Source organism: Myotis nattereri (genome assembly GCF_964212035.1).
Source record: "Myotis nattereri genome assembly, chromosome: 12".
In the NCBI taxonomy this organism is placed as follows: Eukaryota; Metazoa; Chordata; class Mammalia; order Chiroptera; family Vespertilionidae; genus Myotis; species Myotis nattereri.
This window is the reverse complement of record NC_138087.1, coordinates 81,085,026-81,103,833: the sequence shown is the minus strand read 5'-3', so window position 1 is coordinate 81,103,833 and position 18,808 is coordinate 81,085,026. Positions and strand designations below refer to the sequence as shown.

Here is an 18,808-nt window from a genome sequence, read left to right as displayed (position 1 = left end):
AGTCTGGCGTTGGTGACGGGGCCCTCTCACTGGCAGCGTGACCTTGGGCGCGTGACTTCATTCCCTCCCGCGCGAGCGTGTTTATAGACTGCCGTGTGAGGGTCCCAAACGCGTGTCCGCTTCCCTCCCCTCGGCCGCCTGCCCGGTCCCTCTGCTTGTGAGCTGGGATGGCCTTGAATCCAAGCTGCACGGCCCCGAGATGCACCCCGAGACGCGGGCTCTCCGTGGCCCCCTGGGATGCTCTCGCGCCTGCAGGGGCTCTGCGGCTGGCTCCTGCGTGGCGCCCGCGGGGACACGCTCCGGCCGTCACGTCGTCTAAAGGCTCGGGCGTGCCTCCTTGTGAAGGACTCACCGTCGCACCAGGCCGGCGTCCTTCCAGCGGGAGAGGACCCTTTGGCTTGTGCTGAGGAAAAGCATCACCTTGTGTGTGTGGTTAATCTTGCCAGTGGCGGCCTCCAGGCTGTGCGCCCGAAGCAGCTGACGGACAGGATGGTGCCCTCGGAGCAAATCAGTCAGCCCCGACCGACCGGGATGCTAACGCCCTGACCCTGGGAGGGACGTCGTGGCATCATGTGGCCGCAGCAAGGCTGGGGCTTGAGATGTGAGGCCCCAGAGCCTGCCTTGGTCTCCCGGACGGACAGACGGATAGATGCCGTGGCTCCTATGGGAACCGCTCTGGGCGACTCAGCCGGTCGCATCGCCTATGTTCCAAGGGCCGATGGCTTGGATGCGAGGGTGATCTGGCTGCAACATCTGTCACCCCGTTGGTGGCCAGGGTTGATTCGGCTGATCGGGCTGGCCAGGCGGTGTCCCCTCCTCCCTCACCGACCCACGTGCGTCGCTCCCGAAGCCGTGCGCTCGGTGGAAGAGGTGGAGGAGGAGGACCTTCCCCCCAGAGGGAGGACCGGTCTCCGGTCAAGGGCGTGCGAGTAGCTGTGCTCCCCTGCTCGAACCTCCCAGCAAGCTCTCGGAGGGCCGAGGGCAGGCGCCCTGCGTGTGTTCCCTCAGAGCGGCTCGTTTTTACTTTGGTAAAACACCCATCGCATCACTCACCTGCTAACCCTTTGCCGTGCCCAGCTCTGTGGCACTAAGCACACCACCGTATCGTGCAGCCGCCCCCGTCTGTCCAGGCAAAACCAGAGCCGGGAGGAGTTGCCGCGGGAAAAGCGGACTGTGAGGGGCTCTCGGACTGGTGGGTGTATTGATGAGCACCCCCTGGCGTAATCGCAGGCAGGGGATGGGGTCCAGGAGCAGTCGCCTCCCCACCAGCCTCCATTCCCCCATCTTCCAGCCGGGGCTCGTCCCACCTCCCCAGCCAGGGGGGGGGGGGCACATGGGAGGGTGAGGAGGGCCGGCAGGCCGTGCCACGCACTCACGGTGCCCTGGGCAGTGCTCACTGCCGAGTCCCAGCACTCTCCTGCCGTTGGGGTCCCGGGGCCTCTGTTGGTCTTCAGAAGGTGAGTGGACTCCTGGCCCCTCCTGGGGGTTGTGGGCTGGGAGGGGTGTGGTGGGGCGGGGGCTGCTGCTGTAGCTGCTGTTTTTGGAGAGATGGGTTCACAGGACCCGGATCCTTTCCTGAGCCCAGCTGCCCGCATCTCTGAAAAGCTGGCTCCTCCCGGCGCCCCTCCGTGGGAATGGTGGGCGGGTGGGCTCCCAGCAGCTGAGGCCGCTTTGCTCCCCATTCCCAGGGGCCCGTGGGGCCTCGCTGTCCCTGCCACCACATCCCCGCGGCATCATTTACATCCAGGGAGTCCCCCAGGGCTCTGGGGTGTGTGTGCGTGTGTGCGTGTGTGTGTGTGCATGTGTGTGTGTAGGTCACTTCCCACAGAACAGGCCTGGCAGATGGCCGCCCTGCCCCGACCCCATAGGGGCCTCTGCTTGTGCTGGGACCTGCAGTCCTGGGGCTGTGCAGGCGGCTGGCGCTGCCCTCTGAGTGAGCCTGAGCCCAGGGAACCCTCAGAGGATCACACCCCCTCCAGGAGACCCCCACTCCGAAGAGAGAGGTGGCTTGGGGTCCTCGGCATCCGCCTCGGTCCTACGCGGAGCCCGGGGGTCCCCTGGCTGCAGTCAGAGCTCGCGTGGCCTCTGGGCCTGCAGGGCAGAGTTGGCCCGAACCAGTTCGGCAGCTTGGACCCTGAGCACACCCGAGCGCCCTGCACACCCGAGCGCCCTGCACACCCGAGCGCCATGCACACCCGAGCGCCATGCACACCCAGGCGCCCTGCACACCCGAGCGCCCTGCACACCCAAGCGCCCTGCACACCCGAGCGCCCTGCACACCCGAGCGCCCTGCACACCCGAGCGCCATGCACACCCAGGCGCCCTGCACACCCAAGCGCCCTGCACACCCGAGCGCCCTGCACACCCGAGCGCCATGCACACCCGAGCGCCCTGCACACCCGAGCGCCCTGCACACCCGAGCGCCCTGCACACCCGAGCGCCATGCACACCCGAGCGCCCTGCACACCCGAGCGCCCTGCACACCCGAGCGCCATGCACACCCAGGCGCCCTGCACACCCAAGCGCCCTGCACACCCGAGCGCCCTGCACACCCAGGCGCCCTGCACACCCAGGTGCCCTGCCCGGGGCAGGTGGTTTTCCGGGGAGCAGCTTAGGGGAGCCTGGCAGGCAAGTGGCGGTTGTGCCAGCTGATCCCGCTGCTCTCCGTGACCGGAAGCTTGACCTCTGTTGGTGGAACCGCCGGGTTGGTTGTCGGCAGGTGTTCCAGCGGAGAGCTGAGTTCTTGGTGGGGCTGTCAGTGAGGGCCCCGGGTTCAGGGCCCGTGTGGTTCCCTTGTCTCCAGTAGGAGGAGGGAGGGGTTGGCGCCCACCAGACCCTGACATGGGCCCAGGCGCCCAGGGAAGAGAGGACGCACCTCAGGTCGGGGGCTGCCCCTCGTCTGGGCGCGGCCAGGGCTGGTGTATGTCCTGGACCAGCTGCCCCTCGCTGGGTGGCCCTGGCCGGTTCCTTGGCCCCTCTGCATCTGACTCAGCCTGCTGAGTGGTTACCGTGGCCCTCTTCCTGGGAGGGAGGCTGGGGGATGAGCAGGGACCCCATCATGTGCTGGTCTCGAGATCCCTGCTTCTGGCTGGGCCTGGCGCTGGGCACGGGCAGCTGCGTGGACTTGGGCTTGAGATGGTGGCGGCCTGGCAGCGGCTGAGGGGCCCCGACTTGTCGAATCATCCAGGAGCCTCTGCCGGCAGTTCCAGGCCTGGTCAGGCTCCGGCAGTCGCTCACCTGCGTGAGCAGCTCACTGGGCTCGTCACGGCCCCGGTGCATGTGTGTGTGCGTGAGCGTGCGGGCCGGGGCGCCGTGCCTACCTCGGTCTGAGGTCCAGCCTGGGAAGGGGAGCCGCGAGGCAGCCGGAAACCAGGCGCAGACCGCAGGTTAGCACAGCGCCCCGCCCCGGGAGGTGCCGTCCTGCTCTGGCTCAGCTTTCTCACCTGTCTGTGTAGGTGGCGGCCTGTGCCATTCTGATCGCTGAGCATTTAGGGGCCCGTCTGCTCTGAGGGCCGGGCACCCCCCTCCCTGGCCCAGTGTCTGATGTCCAGCATCCCGTGGCTGCCACAGCAGACGACCACGAGCCACAAGTTCCTTCTCGCCCCGTTCTGCGGCCGAGTCCTGAATCCTGGTGTCCCAGGGCCATGCTCCCGCCGGAGGCCCCGGGGAGGGTGCCCCCTCCCAGCTCCTGGGGCTGCGGTGTTCCCGACAGGTGCTGCTCGCTCTGATCTGTCCCCGTTGTCACTTGCCTTCGCCTCTCTGTGTCTGTCTTCTCTTCTCATGAGGACCAGGCACATTGGGTGAAGGCCCCACCCTGATCCTGACCTCGTCCTAACGAATCGCATCTGCAGTGGCCCTTGGCCCAGTATCGTCTGTGAGGTTTGGGGAAGGACACGGATTTGGGGGACCCTCGAGCCCACTACAGACTGCAGTTGGCCATGACAGCTTATTCGGGGACCCGTCCATTGTGCCAGGCGCTGGCGGGGCCTCCTTTGGGGACCGTGTAGATGGCTCCCGGACCCTGCGGAGCCTGCACGTTCAGGCAGGAGGGGGTGTTGCAGCACCGACCAGCGGTCCTCCGGGCGGGTGCCCACGGCGGCCTCGCCCTGCGTTCCTCCTCCACCCGCCTCCCGCTCCTCCCTCGCGATCTCTGGGCTCCGTGACCCCCGAGTGGGCCGGGCTCCAGCAGAATCCAGATGACTTCTTGGAAGCGGCCTGCGGCCTTGTCTGCGGCTGTTTCGCCTGTTTCCAGACACGCTGTGCACGGGAGGGACCTCGCTTCGACCTGCCTCTGGCTGGCACTGCGTGTTGGCCATGTGGGCGCAGGGCCCCCGAGCTGAGGCAGCCTAGGAAGGGAGGGCCGGTTCTCCACTGTGGTCCCTGCGAGCAGCCCGCAGTCGGGGCCGGGGCCGAGGCGCCCACCCCATCCCTCGAGAAGGTTGCTCCCATTTACGTGTCTGCTGCTGCCTGCTGCACACTCCCGTCATCCCCCAGGCCTCAGGTCCAGGCACCTCCTCCAGGAGGCCTTCTCTGATCTCCCCACCCACTCCGTGAGGCCCTGCTGGGCTCCCATCCCCCTGCTGGCCTGTCCTTTGCCCCGCAGCACGGAGCCCAGGGGGTCCTGTGAGATCCAGAGGCCTCCAGAGGCTCTCTCCTGAGCACAGGGCTTGCTGTGTCGTGGCGGCTCCCCGAATGCTGTACACGCAGATGAGGAGCGAGGGCCCCTCAGCCGGCGGCTGTTGTCCCCACGTCACAGGCGAGGGCCTGGGACCCCAGGAGCTCAGGGCGTTGCTGGGATCGTGGGACAGTGGGCAGCGGAGACAAGCCTGGGACCCGCCCCTCCTAGGACTGTGCCTCGGGCCTGCGCTGGGGCAGGCACCTGCCGGGGGGCTGGAGTAGTGCGAGACCTTGGACAGGGTCCCCCACCCCCGCTCCCTCCTGCAGGGGGCCCAGGGCTGACTTCACCCACCTCCGTGGTCCCTGTGGTTCCTGGGCGGTGCCCCCTCTGGGGAGAGGGTCTCTCTCTTACCGAGTGCGACACAGGCAGGAGGCCGGGGGGCCCTCCACACCCGGGTCAGCGCTGTCCTTGCCCCCGCACCCCCCCCCCCTCGGCTCTGCCGACCTCTGTGGAAACCTGCCAGCCCGGATGGAGGCTCCTGACATGGGCAGTGGGCAGGGGCTGCTGCTAAGGGCGGTCTCCCCGGGCGTGGCTCCCTGGGCTGGTGCTGGGTGGGGCTGGCGGGGATGGCCCTGCAAGGCTGCTGGTCAGCCGTAAGAGAAAGCCCGCAGGCCGGGGCCTGAACAGGTTTCGCTCTCACCTCCGGGGGCGGGACTCAGGTCAGGTGCCTGAATGGTGGGGTCCAGGGGGCCTCTGCCTGGTTTGCAGGCGACCGCCTTCTCACCTCGGGGAGAACTCACCTTCCGTGTCTCCTTATAAGACACGGGCTCCATTCACAGGACACGGGGACGCCCACAGCGCCAAGCCCCCCCTCACCTGCTGGCCCAGGAGACAGGCTGGGGAGAAGACACACACGGGCTCGGGTGCCACATGCTCCGGGGGCTCCGGGCGCTCCGGCCTCAGCCAGCTCCCCGCGGGCCGGGAGCAAGGAGCTGAGCCAGCGGGAGGGTTCCCGCCCTCGTGCGCCGGGCTGTGCTCGCGGTAAAAGCCGGGTCCCTAAGCCATCGCGTCAGAGATACGGGTGCCGACGGAGAAGTGACTGCCGCCAGCTGAGATACAATTTTCGTTCCCCTTCCCGTGAAAGTGGCCATCAGTCCGGGAGGGCGATGACGCCTCCCCAGGCAGCGGCTGCTGTCGCTCTCCTGTTAGCCAGCGGGTTTGACGGATAGTGGCCGCCCGGAGCCTGGAGCGGATGCGCCGGAAATGCCGAGGGAGGGGGCTCGGGGGGGAAACTTAGCCAGGAGGCCGAACTGTTCTTCTGGCCGCTTCCCCTTTCAGGGCACTTGGTGCTCATCAGACCATCCAGGTTCTCAGCCCTCTCTGCTGCTGCGGGCAGGTGACCACTCTGACCCTCTGTATCTTTGTCTGACAAGTGACAGTGCCAGGCTCAGGGTCAGAGTTCAGGCTGGAGGTCAGAGTTCAGGCTCAAGGTCAGGGCCCAGGCTCAAGGTCACTTCAGCTCAGTTCACTGAGCGCTGCTCCAGGCTCTGACCCGGTGGGATTGCCAGTCTGGCCAGTAAATGGTTGTGTGCCTAGGGCTGCGGGTCCCCAGCAGCTGGGGGCCGTGGCTTGGCTGTTCTCTGGCGGATTGCCGCGGGGGGTCGGGGGGGGGGGAGAAACAGAATCCATCCGTCTCTGGCAACTTCTCACGTCTGCGGGAGGCTTTCACTCCTCAGTGAAGATGCAGACGATGCCCGAGAAAGGGCTGGGCCAGAGGGCGGGGCACAGTTTCCTCACCTGGGAAATGGGAGGAGGGTCCCGACCCCACAGGGGCGTGGTGGGGCCACACTACACGCTGAGTCAGGAATCAGTGTGCCAGGCAGGGGCGGGCTGGGCTGGGCGGCCCGGGCCCGCTTGGACCCTGCTTTCTGGCCCCTGGTTCAGTGTCCGCTACAGGGAGAGGGGAGGGCGAGGTGTCGTCGGGCCTCTGGGAGCGGGTGAGGTTTCAGGTGGGCCTGGGGCCCCGCCCGCCCCCTGCTATCTGCACTGCCCGTTTAGGACCCCAGGCCTGGGCGCCACAGGGCTGCTTTTGGGATTCTTGTACCTTCTGGGCTGTGACTCCGCTGGGCAGCAGACCTGTGTCTGGTTAGAGGCTTCCACTGGGTCAGAGAAGAGACAGGCTGCTGCTTGTCTGCGGCCGGGGGTTGAGACGCCTCCTGTACTTAACACCTTTATCCCACCCACCTTTTCACCTGCCATGGGGGAGGGGGGCTCCCCAGGCAGCCAGCCAGCCTGGCGCAGCTGCTGGAGGGAACTATGGGGGTGTGTGTGGGTGGACGGAGGGCAGGAGTGAGGTGCATTCACAGCAGGCTCCCCAAAGCCAGTGTGGGTGGGCCTCCAGGGCCCCACTTAGCCCTGCTCCTGGTGCCTGAGGGTGAGGTTTGTGGTCCCGTGGCCACCATCAGCCTCATCCAGAGTGGAAGCCGGCCTTGCTGGGGCCGGGCCACGTGCGGAGCGGGGTTCGCCTGGGCTTGGCCCTTGTGGGCCTCCGTTCCTCCCCAGGAAATGGGAGGGCGGCAGCCGGGTCCCGTGGGGGTTCGAGGGGATAAAATGCAACGGAGCTGACAGCTGGGCAGGCGGGAGGCCCAGACGGACGGTCGCTGTAGGTGCTGATGGAGCGTCCAGAGCGACAGCCCGGGCCCCAGCGCCCCGACCCCGCGTGGGCTCTGCCTGGGAGTCCCGGGGTGGCCTAGGCAGACCCCTCCTACCTCCCGGGCTCTTTGCTTTCTCACCGGCACAGGAAGAGCCTGGCGGGATGGTCGCCAAGCCCCTCCACCGAGTCTCACTCCTGCCAGCCTTCCTGGGCGGGCACAGCTCCGCTCCGGCTCCCGCTGGCTTCCCGGCCTGTGCCCGCACTTCCCCTCGAGGTCCCTCCTTTGGTTTGAGTGACGTTTTAATGCCGAGACTTCGGGGAGAGGCTGGCCCTGGGGGGTGGACACCGCAGACAGCTCCTTTCTAGCACATCCCCTACCGTGCGAGCGTGTTCGCTGCAGAAAAACGGGAGAGAAAAGGAGCCACGCCGCCCACGCTGCCATTTCATGTGTTACCTGCCGGTCCTGTTAACGAGCTGACGTTTTAAAAATTCGGCCCCCTCCCTCCTACATGTTTTACAACCTGTTTTCCCCGGCGGTGTTTGTGGATGTGCCGTAGCAGTAAGCCCCTCCTCCGACACCGGCTCAGGAGTCCGCCGTGTGGGCGCGCCTTCCTCTTCACGTCTCTCTGTTCTCAGCCGGTGCTGCCAAATGTTCGCCTGTCTGTAAACTGCTGCGGTGAACGCGTCTGGAACTAAATTGTTCGCGCACCCCGAGTGGGAACGTGGCATCGTCTTTGATGCCTTCCTAAGGCTCCGCCTGCAGAGCACCCCCAGCCGATCCGTCAGGGTCCCGCAGCACGCGGCCCCCGCCCCGCAGCACTCGGCCCCCGCAGCACGCTGCCCGGAACCGCCTGGCAGAGCTCCCCCCAGCGGGCGCCCCATGGACTGCCCTGCAGCCTTCCTTGGTGCCAGACCCTCTGAGCGGTGCTGAGCGATGCGGCCTCCGGAATGTTCTCCGGCACCTCCACAGAAGTTGGCAGCCAGTGTTCAGGCCCGAACAGCCCCAGGGCCCCCGGAGCTGGCCCTGAGCCCTGACCCAGGACAAGGGGGGACCTTAAGGCTGTGGCCTTAGGGCTGGACCCCGAGCTCCACGACCTGCACCTCTGGCTCTTGGGGATGGGGGGGGGGAGCTGTCCCCCAGGCCTCCCCACCTGTCCCCATGCCCCTCGCACACGGCCCTTTGCTGGCCCAGGAATGAAGCTCCGTGGGCCCAGGTGGTGCTGGTCCCGTGGGGGTGGGGGGAGGATGGGGAGGGGGCAGCGGTGTGTCTCCATTTCATTCATTAACTGTGGGAAGATGATCCGTGGAGATAAAGTGGGAAAATGTCATCCTTTGACATTTGCGTTTTCAGAGGCGTTGGCAGGCGATGGGGAGGTTTTAGATCCTCTCCCCGAGTGACGAGCGACGGCTCCGGGGAAGCCGGGCGCCCTGCCGGGAGGTGCTCCCTGCTCCGGGTCCTTTCACGAGGGGCCACGCCTCAGCGCACCCCATGGCGCTGTCAGGCCCCCCGTTTGCCCACAGCTTCTCTGGCCCTCGGCCCCGGAGCAGGGTTTCCTGTGGCTCCAGGAAGCACACAGGCCCGCGGAGCGAGGGACAGGCCTCGGGCGGAGCCGGGCACCTGAGCCCTGTTTAAGGAGCTGCCTGTCTGGACGGGAGCCCAGAGCCGAGCCCTTTACAAACCGCCAGGGACCAGTCCAGCCTGGGGCAGAGGCTGCTGTGGTCACAACCGCTGGGGAAGCCATCCTGGGCCCCGGGACCACGGGCACCGGGAGGGCGCAGAGCGTCTCCCGTCCGCGGCTCACGCGCTGCGGCAGCTCCTCCCCGTGCGAAGCTGCGCCTTTGCACTGATCCAGGTCGGCAAATGGCCTTGTCTCCCGTGTGCATGCTGACCGAGGGCTGGTGCCCGGGCTGCTCTGCAGGGGGTGCCCAGCCTGCGTCTGGCTCGTCGGGGAGGAGTGTGCCAGTTGATGAGTGATGTCCGCCCGGTGGGCATCGGAGGGGGGCGGTTCGCATGCCCGATGGTCTCCAGGCCCCATAGCCCGCCAGCCCTCCCCGCTCTGACACGTCCAGCTTCTGCCGGGTAACCGGAAGCGCACGCAGCAATATTGCTCTGATTTGTTCTCTGTAAATATTTGGACGTCTTAAAGCCAAGAAAAACAGCCAGAGCCACGTTGCTTGTGAAAGATCCCTCAGAGCTCCAGGCCGGGAGCCGGCTGGGCGGCTGCATAATGTGCGATTGAGTCTTGTCTGAGAGCACAGACGGGGCCTGTCACCCCCAGGTCCACGGCTTCTGCGCGCCCCGGCCCCTGAAACAGAACCACCGCCGGAAGGTGGGCTGCTGGCCGGGGCTGCCGCCTCGCAGGCTGAGAAGGGCCCTTCTGTACGGTTTCGGGGTGTCCCCGAGCCTTTAAAGAATTGCTGCCAGCAGACCAGCCGGAAAGGATGCTGGAGGGATGTGTCCCAGCCGCGGGGCCTTGGGTGGGGGCCCTGCCTTCAGTGTTCCTGTCTCCCAGAGTGCACGGCAGGCCAGGCCTTGGGGGGGGGCGGGGGGTTCCCCAGGGCGGGGCACCTAGAGGCCTTTTGGGCTCCGTTCCTGGGACACCCAGCACCCAGTGGGGGGCGTCTGTGAATTTAGCAACTGGCCACCAGGGGTCGTGTTCAGGTTCCCTTTCCCCAGATACACCTATGTGTGCGTGAGCACACACATGCACACACATACATGAACACACACGTCAGTTCTTATGCACACGCAAGCTCATGCTCACAGAAGCATGCACACACCCATCAACATACATGCACACACATGTGCATGCACTCGCATACATGAACACACACTTCAGCTCTTATGCACACTTAAGCCCACATGCTCACAGAAGTATGCACGCACTCATGAACATACATGCGCACACATGTGCGCGTGCGCACTCGCATACATGAACACACACTTCAGCTCTTATGCCCACTCAAGCACGCACGCACACATGAGCACACACAGGTGAACTCGTGCTCGCACAATGGCGTCTCCAAGGTGAGGCCGCCACCCGCCTCCCTGGCGCCCGGTAAGTCCTGTACCGAATCGTGAGCGGCTTCTTGCTGTGCTGGTGTGTGTTACACTCTGTGCTCCAGGGTCAGCCACCTCCCTCTCCAGCCTCAGTTTCCCCACGATCAGTGCGGAGCCCGCGAGCCGCCCGTCGTGTTGACGATCGTGGAATAACTGCGCGGGGCCTTGCGGAGCCGGGGCGGGTGGTAGCTGTGTGTCTGGGGCAGGCTGGCCGGGACTCGGTGGGGGGCCCCAGGGAGGAGTGGCCATGGTCGTCCCGGAGCCGGTGACAGCGTCCTTTCTGACAGCTGCTGGTCTGGGGCACCGCCAGGACCCCTCACGCACTCTGAACCTGCCCCGGCTGCCGGGCAGCCCGCGGAGATCAGGGCACCCAAATGACCCATTCTGCGCAATAATTACAAAATAGGTGTCGGCCTCAGCACCAGTTAGCTGTTCCCCCCAAGGTGAAGTGTGCGCGTGAACAGTCCTCTGCTTCTACAAGATCTTGTATTGCCGCTTTACTTTATTTTACCTTAAATATATATATATATTTATTGATTGATTTCAGAGAGGAAGGGAAAGGGAGAGAGAGATAGAAACATCAGTGATGAGTGGGAGTCATTGATTGGCTGCCTCCCCTCCTGGGGCTGGAACCCGGGCATGTGTCTCTGACTGGAATTGAACCCGGGACCTTTCAGTCTGCAGGCTGAGGCTCTAGCCACTGAGCCAAACTGGCAAGGGCTGCATTACCGCTTTCCGGTGACTTCTGTTTCCTGTGACTGACAGGAGCCTCTTTTGTCTTCCCCCAGGTCATCTCTGCCGTGTCCAGACTGTCCCTGCACAATGTGGCCCAGAACAAAGGGATCAGGTAAGCCCTCGGCACAGGCCTGCCCTCCACCTGCCCCCACAGCCTGGGCCCAGCCCTGCAGTCTCAGGCCTGTGTCTTGGTTGTGAATCTTCAGCGTGTTCCGAGTTCCGAGTCACCTGTTGGCCGCGGCAGGCAGGGCGGGAGGAGGGGGAGGCGTCAGCCCGCACCAGGAAAATCTCGCAGGCGTGCGACTGAAGGCTGCAAAATCAGTTTCGATTTAGGCAATCAGATGAGCAAATTAGTCCTTTCACAGATCATTGCCCGCGTGCGTGCGCTCTGCACGCGCCAGGAGCGGGGCTCCGAGGGGAAGGAGGAGCTGGCGCTTGTTTGTAGTGACGGGGACCGCCCACCCGGGCCTCAGGTCTCCTGGCAGGAGCGTCTCTGCTTGGTGTCTGTTCTGCTCAGCATCCTGTCTTCCCCCCTTCCCCCCCGCCTGCGTCTGGCGTCTCACCTCTGACACATGGAGGGGCCCATGGGGGAAGGGGGAAGGGCAGCCCCACATGGCAGCTGCTCATGGCGGGTTCCGGCCCACAGATCAGGGTCCGAGAGATGGCGGCATGGAGACCGGGTTCCAGATCGAAAGGGATGGGCCCTTTTTGAATCTCGGGAGGACAGGGGTGAGCGGGGGCGGGGGTGGGGGTGACAGGCCTGGGAGGTGGGAACAGTTCCCCTCACTTAAGGTTGGTGGGACTCTGGGAGGGGCCTTTTCCTGGTGTTGTCTGTGGGGGACACCGCCCCCCTGCAGGCTGGGGGTCCCAGGACCATGGCTCGGGGGGACCTGGGCCAGCACAGCTGCCCCTCAGTGGGGCTGTTTGCCCAGGGTCAGCGTCACACAGATGCCAGGGCGCCCCGCCCAGCTGCTGGGTCCCAGGGGACTTAGACATCCCATTGACTTGAGGATTTTTGCTTTTTGTTTTTTAAAAATATGTTTATTGATTTCAGAGAGAGGAAGGGAGAGGGAGAGAGGGAAACATCAAAGATGAGAGAATCATGGATCGGCTGCCTCCTGCACACCCCACACTGGGGATGGAGCCTGTAACCCGGGCACGTGCCCTGACCAGGAATCGAACCCTGACCTCCTGGTTCATAGGTGGATGCTCAGCCCCAAGCCACACCGGCCCGGCTGTTTTTGTTGTTAATGTCAGGCAGGGGGTAGGCCGTGTCACAGTGCTTCTAAACGAGAGAGTAAACACATACCAGAGACACATACCAGATGCCTCAGGGCGTGAAGGCAACAGCGCCACGAACCCTCCACCCGCACCCGCGCCCGCTCCCGCGCTGGAGCGTCGCCGATACCCAAGGCCCCGGCCGCCTGGCTGGTTTCCATCGTGCCGTCCGAGGTCTGTCGTTTAAAGATGTTTTGTTAGCAAAGCGTGTCCTTCCTGGGGGCAGAGGCAGCACGCGGTTTTGATGTTTTGTTTTTCCCAGAAACGACCGTCTACTCTACTCTCGTCCCGCTGGCTCGTGAGGAGTGTGGGCTGTGGTTGTACTGCTCAGCCGTTTCCAGCAAATTCCTTATCTAGTCCACGTCGCATCCGCCGGCAGGAGTGAGGCTCAGGCACTTCACGTGGTGCTAGAGTGGGATCTCTAGGTTCTGCAACCTTCTCCCCGCTCCGGCCAGGGCAGGGAGCCCCGTTATGTTCCTGGGGGCGGCGCAGCCGGCCTGACGTTGCACGGACGTGGTTGCGCTGCGGCCTCGGCGCCGCCTCGGTGCTGCTCCAGGCTCTCCCCTCCCGAGGCCCAGGCCGTCCCCACCCCGTCTGCAGCTCCCAGGCCCCTTTCCCAGGGGTTTTACCGCTGGCGATGAGACCCTGGGTGGCGTAGGGAGTGGTGAAGGACTCCATAGCTGCCCTGCGTCTGTCCCAGTGCGTGTCCTGCCCTCTGATGAGCGTAAAGGCCCCTGGAATTGGGTGGTGCCCTCGCTCCTGGTCTTCCTGCTCCTGCTGCCCCCTCTGCCGTGGCCCCTGCACCCCGACGGCCCTGTGCTCCCAGCCAGAGCTGCTCTCCGATGCAGGTGTTTCACCAGCCGTGGGTGGAAGCTGGTGGGCCGCCCTGCCCCCTGGCCCTGGCCCCTGAGCCGGCAGATGAAGTCCCCTTTGCCCGCAGCCCCTGGAACAGGCCCTCCGCCACCTCACAGCCCGCCCTGTGAGCTTGGGCCGCGGCACTGCCCTGCGCTGCCCCCGCAGCACAGCAGGAGGAGTCCGGATCCGCGTCCGGGGGATGGAGAGGTGTCCACAGGCCACTGGACACCCTGGGGCCCCAGCACCTTGCCGAGCACCCATGGGGCTCTCCCAGTAAGAGCCTTCTGCGGGGCCACTAATTAGCGAAAGGTTTTACTTCAACCAAACCCACGCCCCAGGCCCGCAGCCCGGCCGGATCACTTCTCCTTCCGCTCACGGCTGGATGGGAGCCCAACGCGCTCCTTTACAAAAATGATCATTTTCCCAACACTGTGCTTTGCATAATGAGCTGGGTTTCCATCAAAGCCCAGTTGTCCTTCTTGGAGGCGCTGAATGGGAGACTTGATCTGAGAGTCCCACCCTGGTCCCGCGGAGGGTCCGCGCTGAGGGGGTGGCCCGGGCCAACCCGTCCGGCCCCGCGTGTGGGATGCAGGTCCCTGTGGCAGCCGGAGCTGGTCCTGCAGACGGAGGGACGTCCTCATCCGTGACAGCGCTGAGGGCCGGGGAGGGAGGGCATGGCCAGGGCGGGGCTGGGCGTGAGGATGAGCCGTGGCCAGGAGCCCTCCCCCAGGGACCTTGGGCAGGGAGGCTCTGGGGGCCGTGAGAGCGGCCGGGCCCCTGTGACGATCTTGAGCGACACCTGTCCTCCGGTGGAGGCCGGGGTTAGCGGTGAGACACTGGACTCCCCAGCCCCCAGTGACCGGACTCCCTCTTCCAATTTGAAGTGAATTCTCAGCATGTCAGACGCACCCAGATGCCCATCTGAGCGCAGCAGCACCTTCTGGGATGGACAGGGACAGCCTCTGTCCCCGGCTGGCCACAGAGACCACCCTGGTCTTCCCGCTGCCGGAGGTGGGGCGCCTTCATCCCTGAGATGCCCGTGGGTGACAGACCGAACGGTGAAGCAGCTTTGGGGATAAGTCCGCCTATGGCCTGGGGGAGTCCCCTCATTTAGCCCCCGACAGGCTTGCCTTTGTCTCCAGGGACGGGGGGCACAGACGCCCCAGCAGAGAGCGAGGAAAGCCGTCCACAGGTGGGGGTGCGCCCTGACCTCCACCTCAGGCCCTGAGCCTCCCCGAGTCACCTGAACGTGCCGAGTAGCTCTGAAGCCAGATGACTCTGTCCTGCATCTCCATTGGAGGGTCTAGGGTGCCTTTGGGGGATCCGGGACACAAAGGGGCCCCCCCACTCAGGGCAGGCCGTGTCCCGCCTGGAGCCCAGCCTCTCCTCGCGTCTCCCCCGCGTTTGCAGACCTTTCCCGCGGCTCCGAGTCCTCTCTGGGGCTCAGGTCCCATTCTCGCCCCGTTTCCCGTTCGGGCTGACGCTGCCCCTCTCCCGCCCGGTGCCGCCTGGCGAATTCCAGGTCATTGGACTGAGCAGGCGAGAGGCGATTTGGACGGGGAGTGGCGATTTTCATGTGCTCATTAGCCCCTTATCCTGCCAGCAGGTGGTTTTAATCGGCCCGCCTGGTCGCATCAGTGTCCTGGCCACCTGTCCTCGGCGGGTCCCGGCGGGGGGAGGGGAGCAGAGCGGGCCTTCCTCTCGCTGCGACGGGCTGTGGCCGGCAGTCCGGGCGCAGGTTTCGGTGGCACGGAGTCCAGCCCGGCCCCTCCCGCGAGGGCAGCAGCGAGGCACCAGTGGTTCCGGTTAACGCTGAGGCCTGGAGCCCAGCCCGGAGGTTTGGCTGGACGCTCAGGCCTGGACTCCAAGGTGAGCGAGCGCAGGCCTGGGCTGCTGGCCCGTGCCCAGCCCCCCCCCGGGCCGCCTCAGCTGCTGGCTGGCGCCGTCCCGAGGGCCGAGGTCCAGGACTCCGCTCCTAGGGCCGAGCCGGACCTCCCGGTGCACGGTGGGAGGGCTGCAGACCGGCCCGTCCTCACGCAGGCTTGGGCAGCCCACAGCCACAACACGCAGCATGCAGCACGCAGCCCCCCTCTGTCCTGGGAGGGTGGGAGGGTGCCACTTGTCCTGCCTGGCTGCTTCCCCACGTGGCCCTCTTGGGAGCAGTCCTGGCTCCAGCCTGGCTCTGCCACTTCCTGGCTGGTCTCCTGGGGCCACTGTCTCCCCCTCTTGAGCCTTGGTGCCCATCTTGTGGGCTGTTGCCGTCACTGACTGGAGGAAACCTGGAAACCACCCACCCCCAATCCTGACGCCTTCCTTGACCCCTCCTTTGTGAATCCAGGGGAGGCTTGGGTTTCCCTCGTGTCCTGCCATCTGGGTGTGTGCCCCACCCTCACCCTGGACCCCAGCCAGGGGCAGAGGTTTGACCACCTACTGACCCCACCTCTGGGCAGCAAGTGCCTCATCGGGGGGCTGCCCAGAGTGCCCCGGGCAGCCAGCCGCTTTTCTCACCGGGGTCCACCGATCTGCCTTGTGCCTGGAGTGCGATGCCAGAGGCCACAGAGACCACCGCGATTGACCAGCGATGCTGCTGCCAGAGGGCTGGGGGGTGGGGGGGCGGGTGCAGGCAGGCCCTGGTTAGCCCCGTGTCCTGGTGGATCCAGGCCTTCGGACTCCGGGAATGGGGCTGCCGTGTGACACTTCATCTCCCAGGAGACGGAGGGACGTCGGGGCAGGGAGAAGGGGGCCTCCGGTGCTGGGTCACCCCGTACTCCCTGCCCCTGCACAGAACCCCCGCCGGCCCCCCAGAACCCTGAGCAGGGTCCCACCGTGCCCCTAGATGCTGTGCGTATTCAGATCTGCTTTCGACACGTTTCCGTCTGGAGCCAGCAGTGAGAACTGGACGCCCGCGGCACATTCGCGCGTCTGACTCACTCCTGTGCCTGATGGAAAGGCGGCCGAGCCCCAGCGCCGCCGGCTGTGTGACTGGGGAGCAGGGGGGTCGGGGAGCAGCCGGGGCCCTGCTCTGCCACCACCCGCCTCACCGGGCCCCAGGGCCATTCCTGGGAGCGGACAGCTTGGACAAGGGGGAAGGAAGTGGAGGGTCTTTGCTTCCAGTAGCTGCCTAAGTGCCCGGGCTGTGGTGTCAGCTCACGCTCACGGCTGCCTGTGGGAGCGGTCTGGGGCCTCAGGGGCACCTTTGGGGCAGAGTGGGGGGCTGCGGGCAGGAGGCGGCCTTCCTCCCCGTGGCTGGCGGCTCCGGAACCTGGGGCAGAGCTGCCACCGGCCTGTGTCCACCCATCCCTGTGTCAGTTTCCTCGAGGGTCAGCGTCACTCTCCCCGCCCGGCACCCCGAGCTCGGCTCCGTAACCCGGGCCAGGGCTGGGGGCACGTGGGGGCTCTGCCCGTCGCAGGCCGTTTGGGAGCGTGTTGTGCAGGGAGCGTGCAGTGGTTTCCTGTTGGTGGAAATGGGGGGACACGAGGCCCAGCCCGAGGGCCGGGGGAAGCTGTGCGGAGTGCTGGCTGGACAGGCCTGGCTTCCGGGAGCCCGCTGGCCCGTGTGGCCTTCCTCAGGCCCAGGGTGAGTGCTGTGACGCTTCCTGTCCCCTGGGGCACGTGTTCCGCGCGTCTGTCCGGGCAAAGCCTGGCAGGCCACGGGGGTTCCTGCCTGGCCCGGGCAGTGTCCCCTGGCCGAGGCCAAGACGGCAGGGAAGGGAGCGCGAGGGCTTCGGGGCTGGGTCGCTCGGGGGGGACGGCCGTGCCCACGCCATCTTTCCCACTCCGCACTGCTGTTCCGAGAAGCGCGCAGAGTCACAAATACGCTCGCTTCCCGGCGGCCGGAAGTGCCGCTCTGCCCTGGGCAGCCACGCCAGGCCCACCCCTGGCACATCGGTGGCAGGGACCAGCCCGTCCCTCCTGCCCTGAGGTCCGCGCCTCCTCCACCCTGTGGGGCCCAGACTTGGGGAAGGGAACAGCCTGGCAGGGATTTGGGGGACCCTGGGTTCCTCCTCTGGGGGACACTTTCCATCTCCTTGCTCAGGAGCCGCGCCCCTACGCCCTCCCCCCACCCCTGCCGCACCCACCTCTGCAGACATCGGGGTCCCGCCAGGGTCATGGCAGTGGCTGCACCTCCGTCTCCCCACCTTTCAGCCTCTACCCCACAGGGGCAGAGACCCTCCCGTCCCTGCTGACTGTGGTGTGAGATCTGGGCTGTACAGGCCGGCCCACCCGTCAGTCCCCGGCCCCCATGGACTGCTGCCCCACCTGGCCCGTCAGCTTTCTCCCCGCTCAGCCCAGCCTCACGGAACCCCGACGCCCCTGGGGTGCCTGGCGGGGGCACCTCTGCCAGGGCTGCCACATCCAGAGTCGCAGTGTCCTCACCTCCTCAGTGCCAGGCCTGGGGGCAGCGCGTCCTAAGCGCTATGAGGCGGGTGGCTTATCCCCATTTTACAGACGCGTTAACTGAGGCCCACAGCCCTGGGCGAGCTCCCGGCTAGGAAGCCGAGTGGCGCTTCTCTTCCCCTCTGTCTGACAGGAGGCTCTCGTCCTGAACTTGGAGTAACACCCCACCCCCCTCCTGGTTCCCCAGGCCTGTCTGGGTCCCACCCAGAGCCTTTCTCTGCTCTCGGAGCCCAGGGGCCTCCCTGCCCCCTCCGCCCCCAGGGGCCTGCATGTGGGTGTGGGTCCCCGCCTCTCTGACTCAGGGCGATCCTGAGCTGGGTGTGGGTGTGGGTGGGGTGTCTGGTCTGGCGCTGCCCCCCCCCCCCACATGATGGCTGTCTGCCCTGGGCGGGGTGGGGGCTGAGAAAGAAAGGGGATCCGTGGGCCTGTTTGGACAGTCGGGGCAGGAGCAGGAGAGCGTTTTTAATCAGCGAACCCCTGGGCGCCAAGGGCTCCCCGCCAGTTAGCAGGCGGCACCCAGGTGACCCCTTCAGTAACTGAACAGGCCTATGGGGGCTCCGGGCTGTGCCCCGGATGCGCCTTTAAGGTGAGCCTGGCTGCTTCCCTGGCGAGCTGGGCGCAGGGGTACTGGGCTGGGCTCCCACGGCCCTCCCCCCACCTCTCCCTGCCGCCTGGCCCGTCACACCCGCTGAGATGCAGCTGAGCCTGATTGTGCCTGGTGCCAAGACCCCCTCCCCAGGGCCCCCCAGCCCCCCAGGGTCACAGCGCCCCCAGGGTCCCCCAGCCCCCAGGGTCACAGCGCCCCCAGGGTCCCCCAAGCCCCCAGGGTCACACAGCCCCCAGGGTCCCCCAAGCCCCCAGGGTCACACAGCCCCCAGGGTCCCCCAGCCCCCAGGGTCACAGCGCCCCCAGGGTCCCCCAAGCCCCCAGGGTCACACAGCCCCCAGGGTCCCCCAGCCCCCCAGGGTCACAACACCCCCAGGGTCCCCCAGCCCCCAGGGTCACAGCGCCCCCAGGGTCCCCCAGCCCCCCAGGGTCACAGCGCCCCCAGGGTCCCCCAAGCCCCCAGGGTCACACAGCCAGCTGAGCAGGAGCAGAGCGGGGGGTTGAACCTGGATCTGTGACCTGCAGAGGCGTTGCTCTTAGCTGCCCCCAGAGGTCTCCCCTTAGGGGTTCTCAACCTTTCACAGGGGTCGCCTAAGACCATCAG

General features: G+C 66.2%; 1 protein-coding gene across 1 annotated transcript in view; it reads left to right on the top strand.

The window, feature by feature from the left end:
- Nucleotides 1-18,808, top strand: part of VAV2 (vav guanine nucleotide exchange factor 2) — a gene marked incomplete at its 5' end in the record, with an annotated part of 102,410 nt that overhangs the window by 46,064 nt on the left and 37,538 nt on the right. The window contains one exon of the mRNA XM_081103326.1: nt 11,121-11,179. Within this exon, the coding sequence (XP_080959452.1) occupies nt 11,121-11,179 (59 nt within the window). The remainder of the gene's footprint in view (nt 1-11,120; nt 11,180-18,808) is intronic.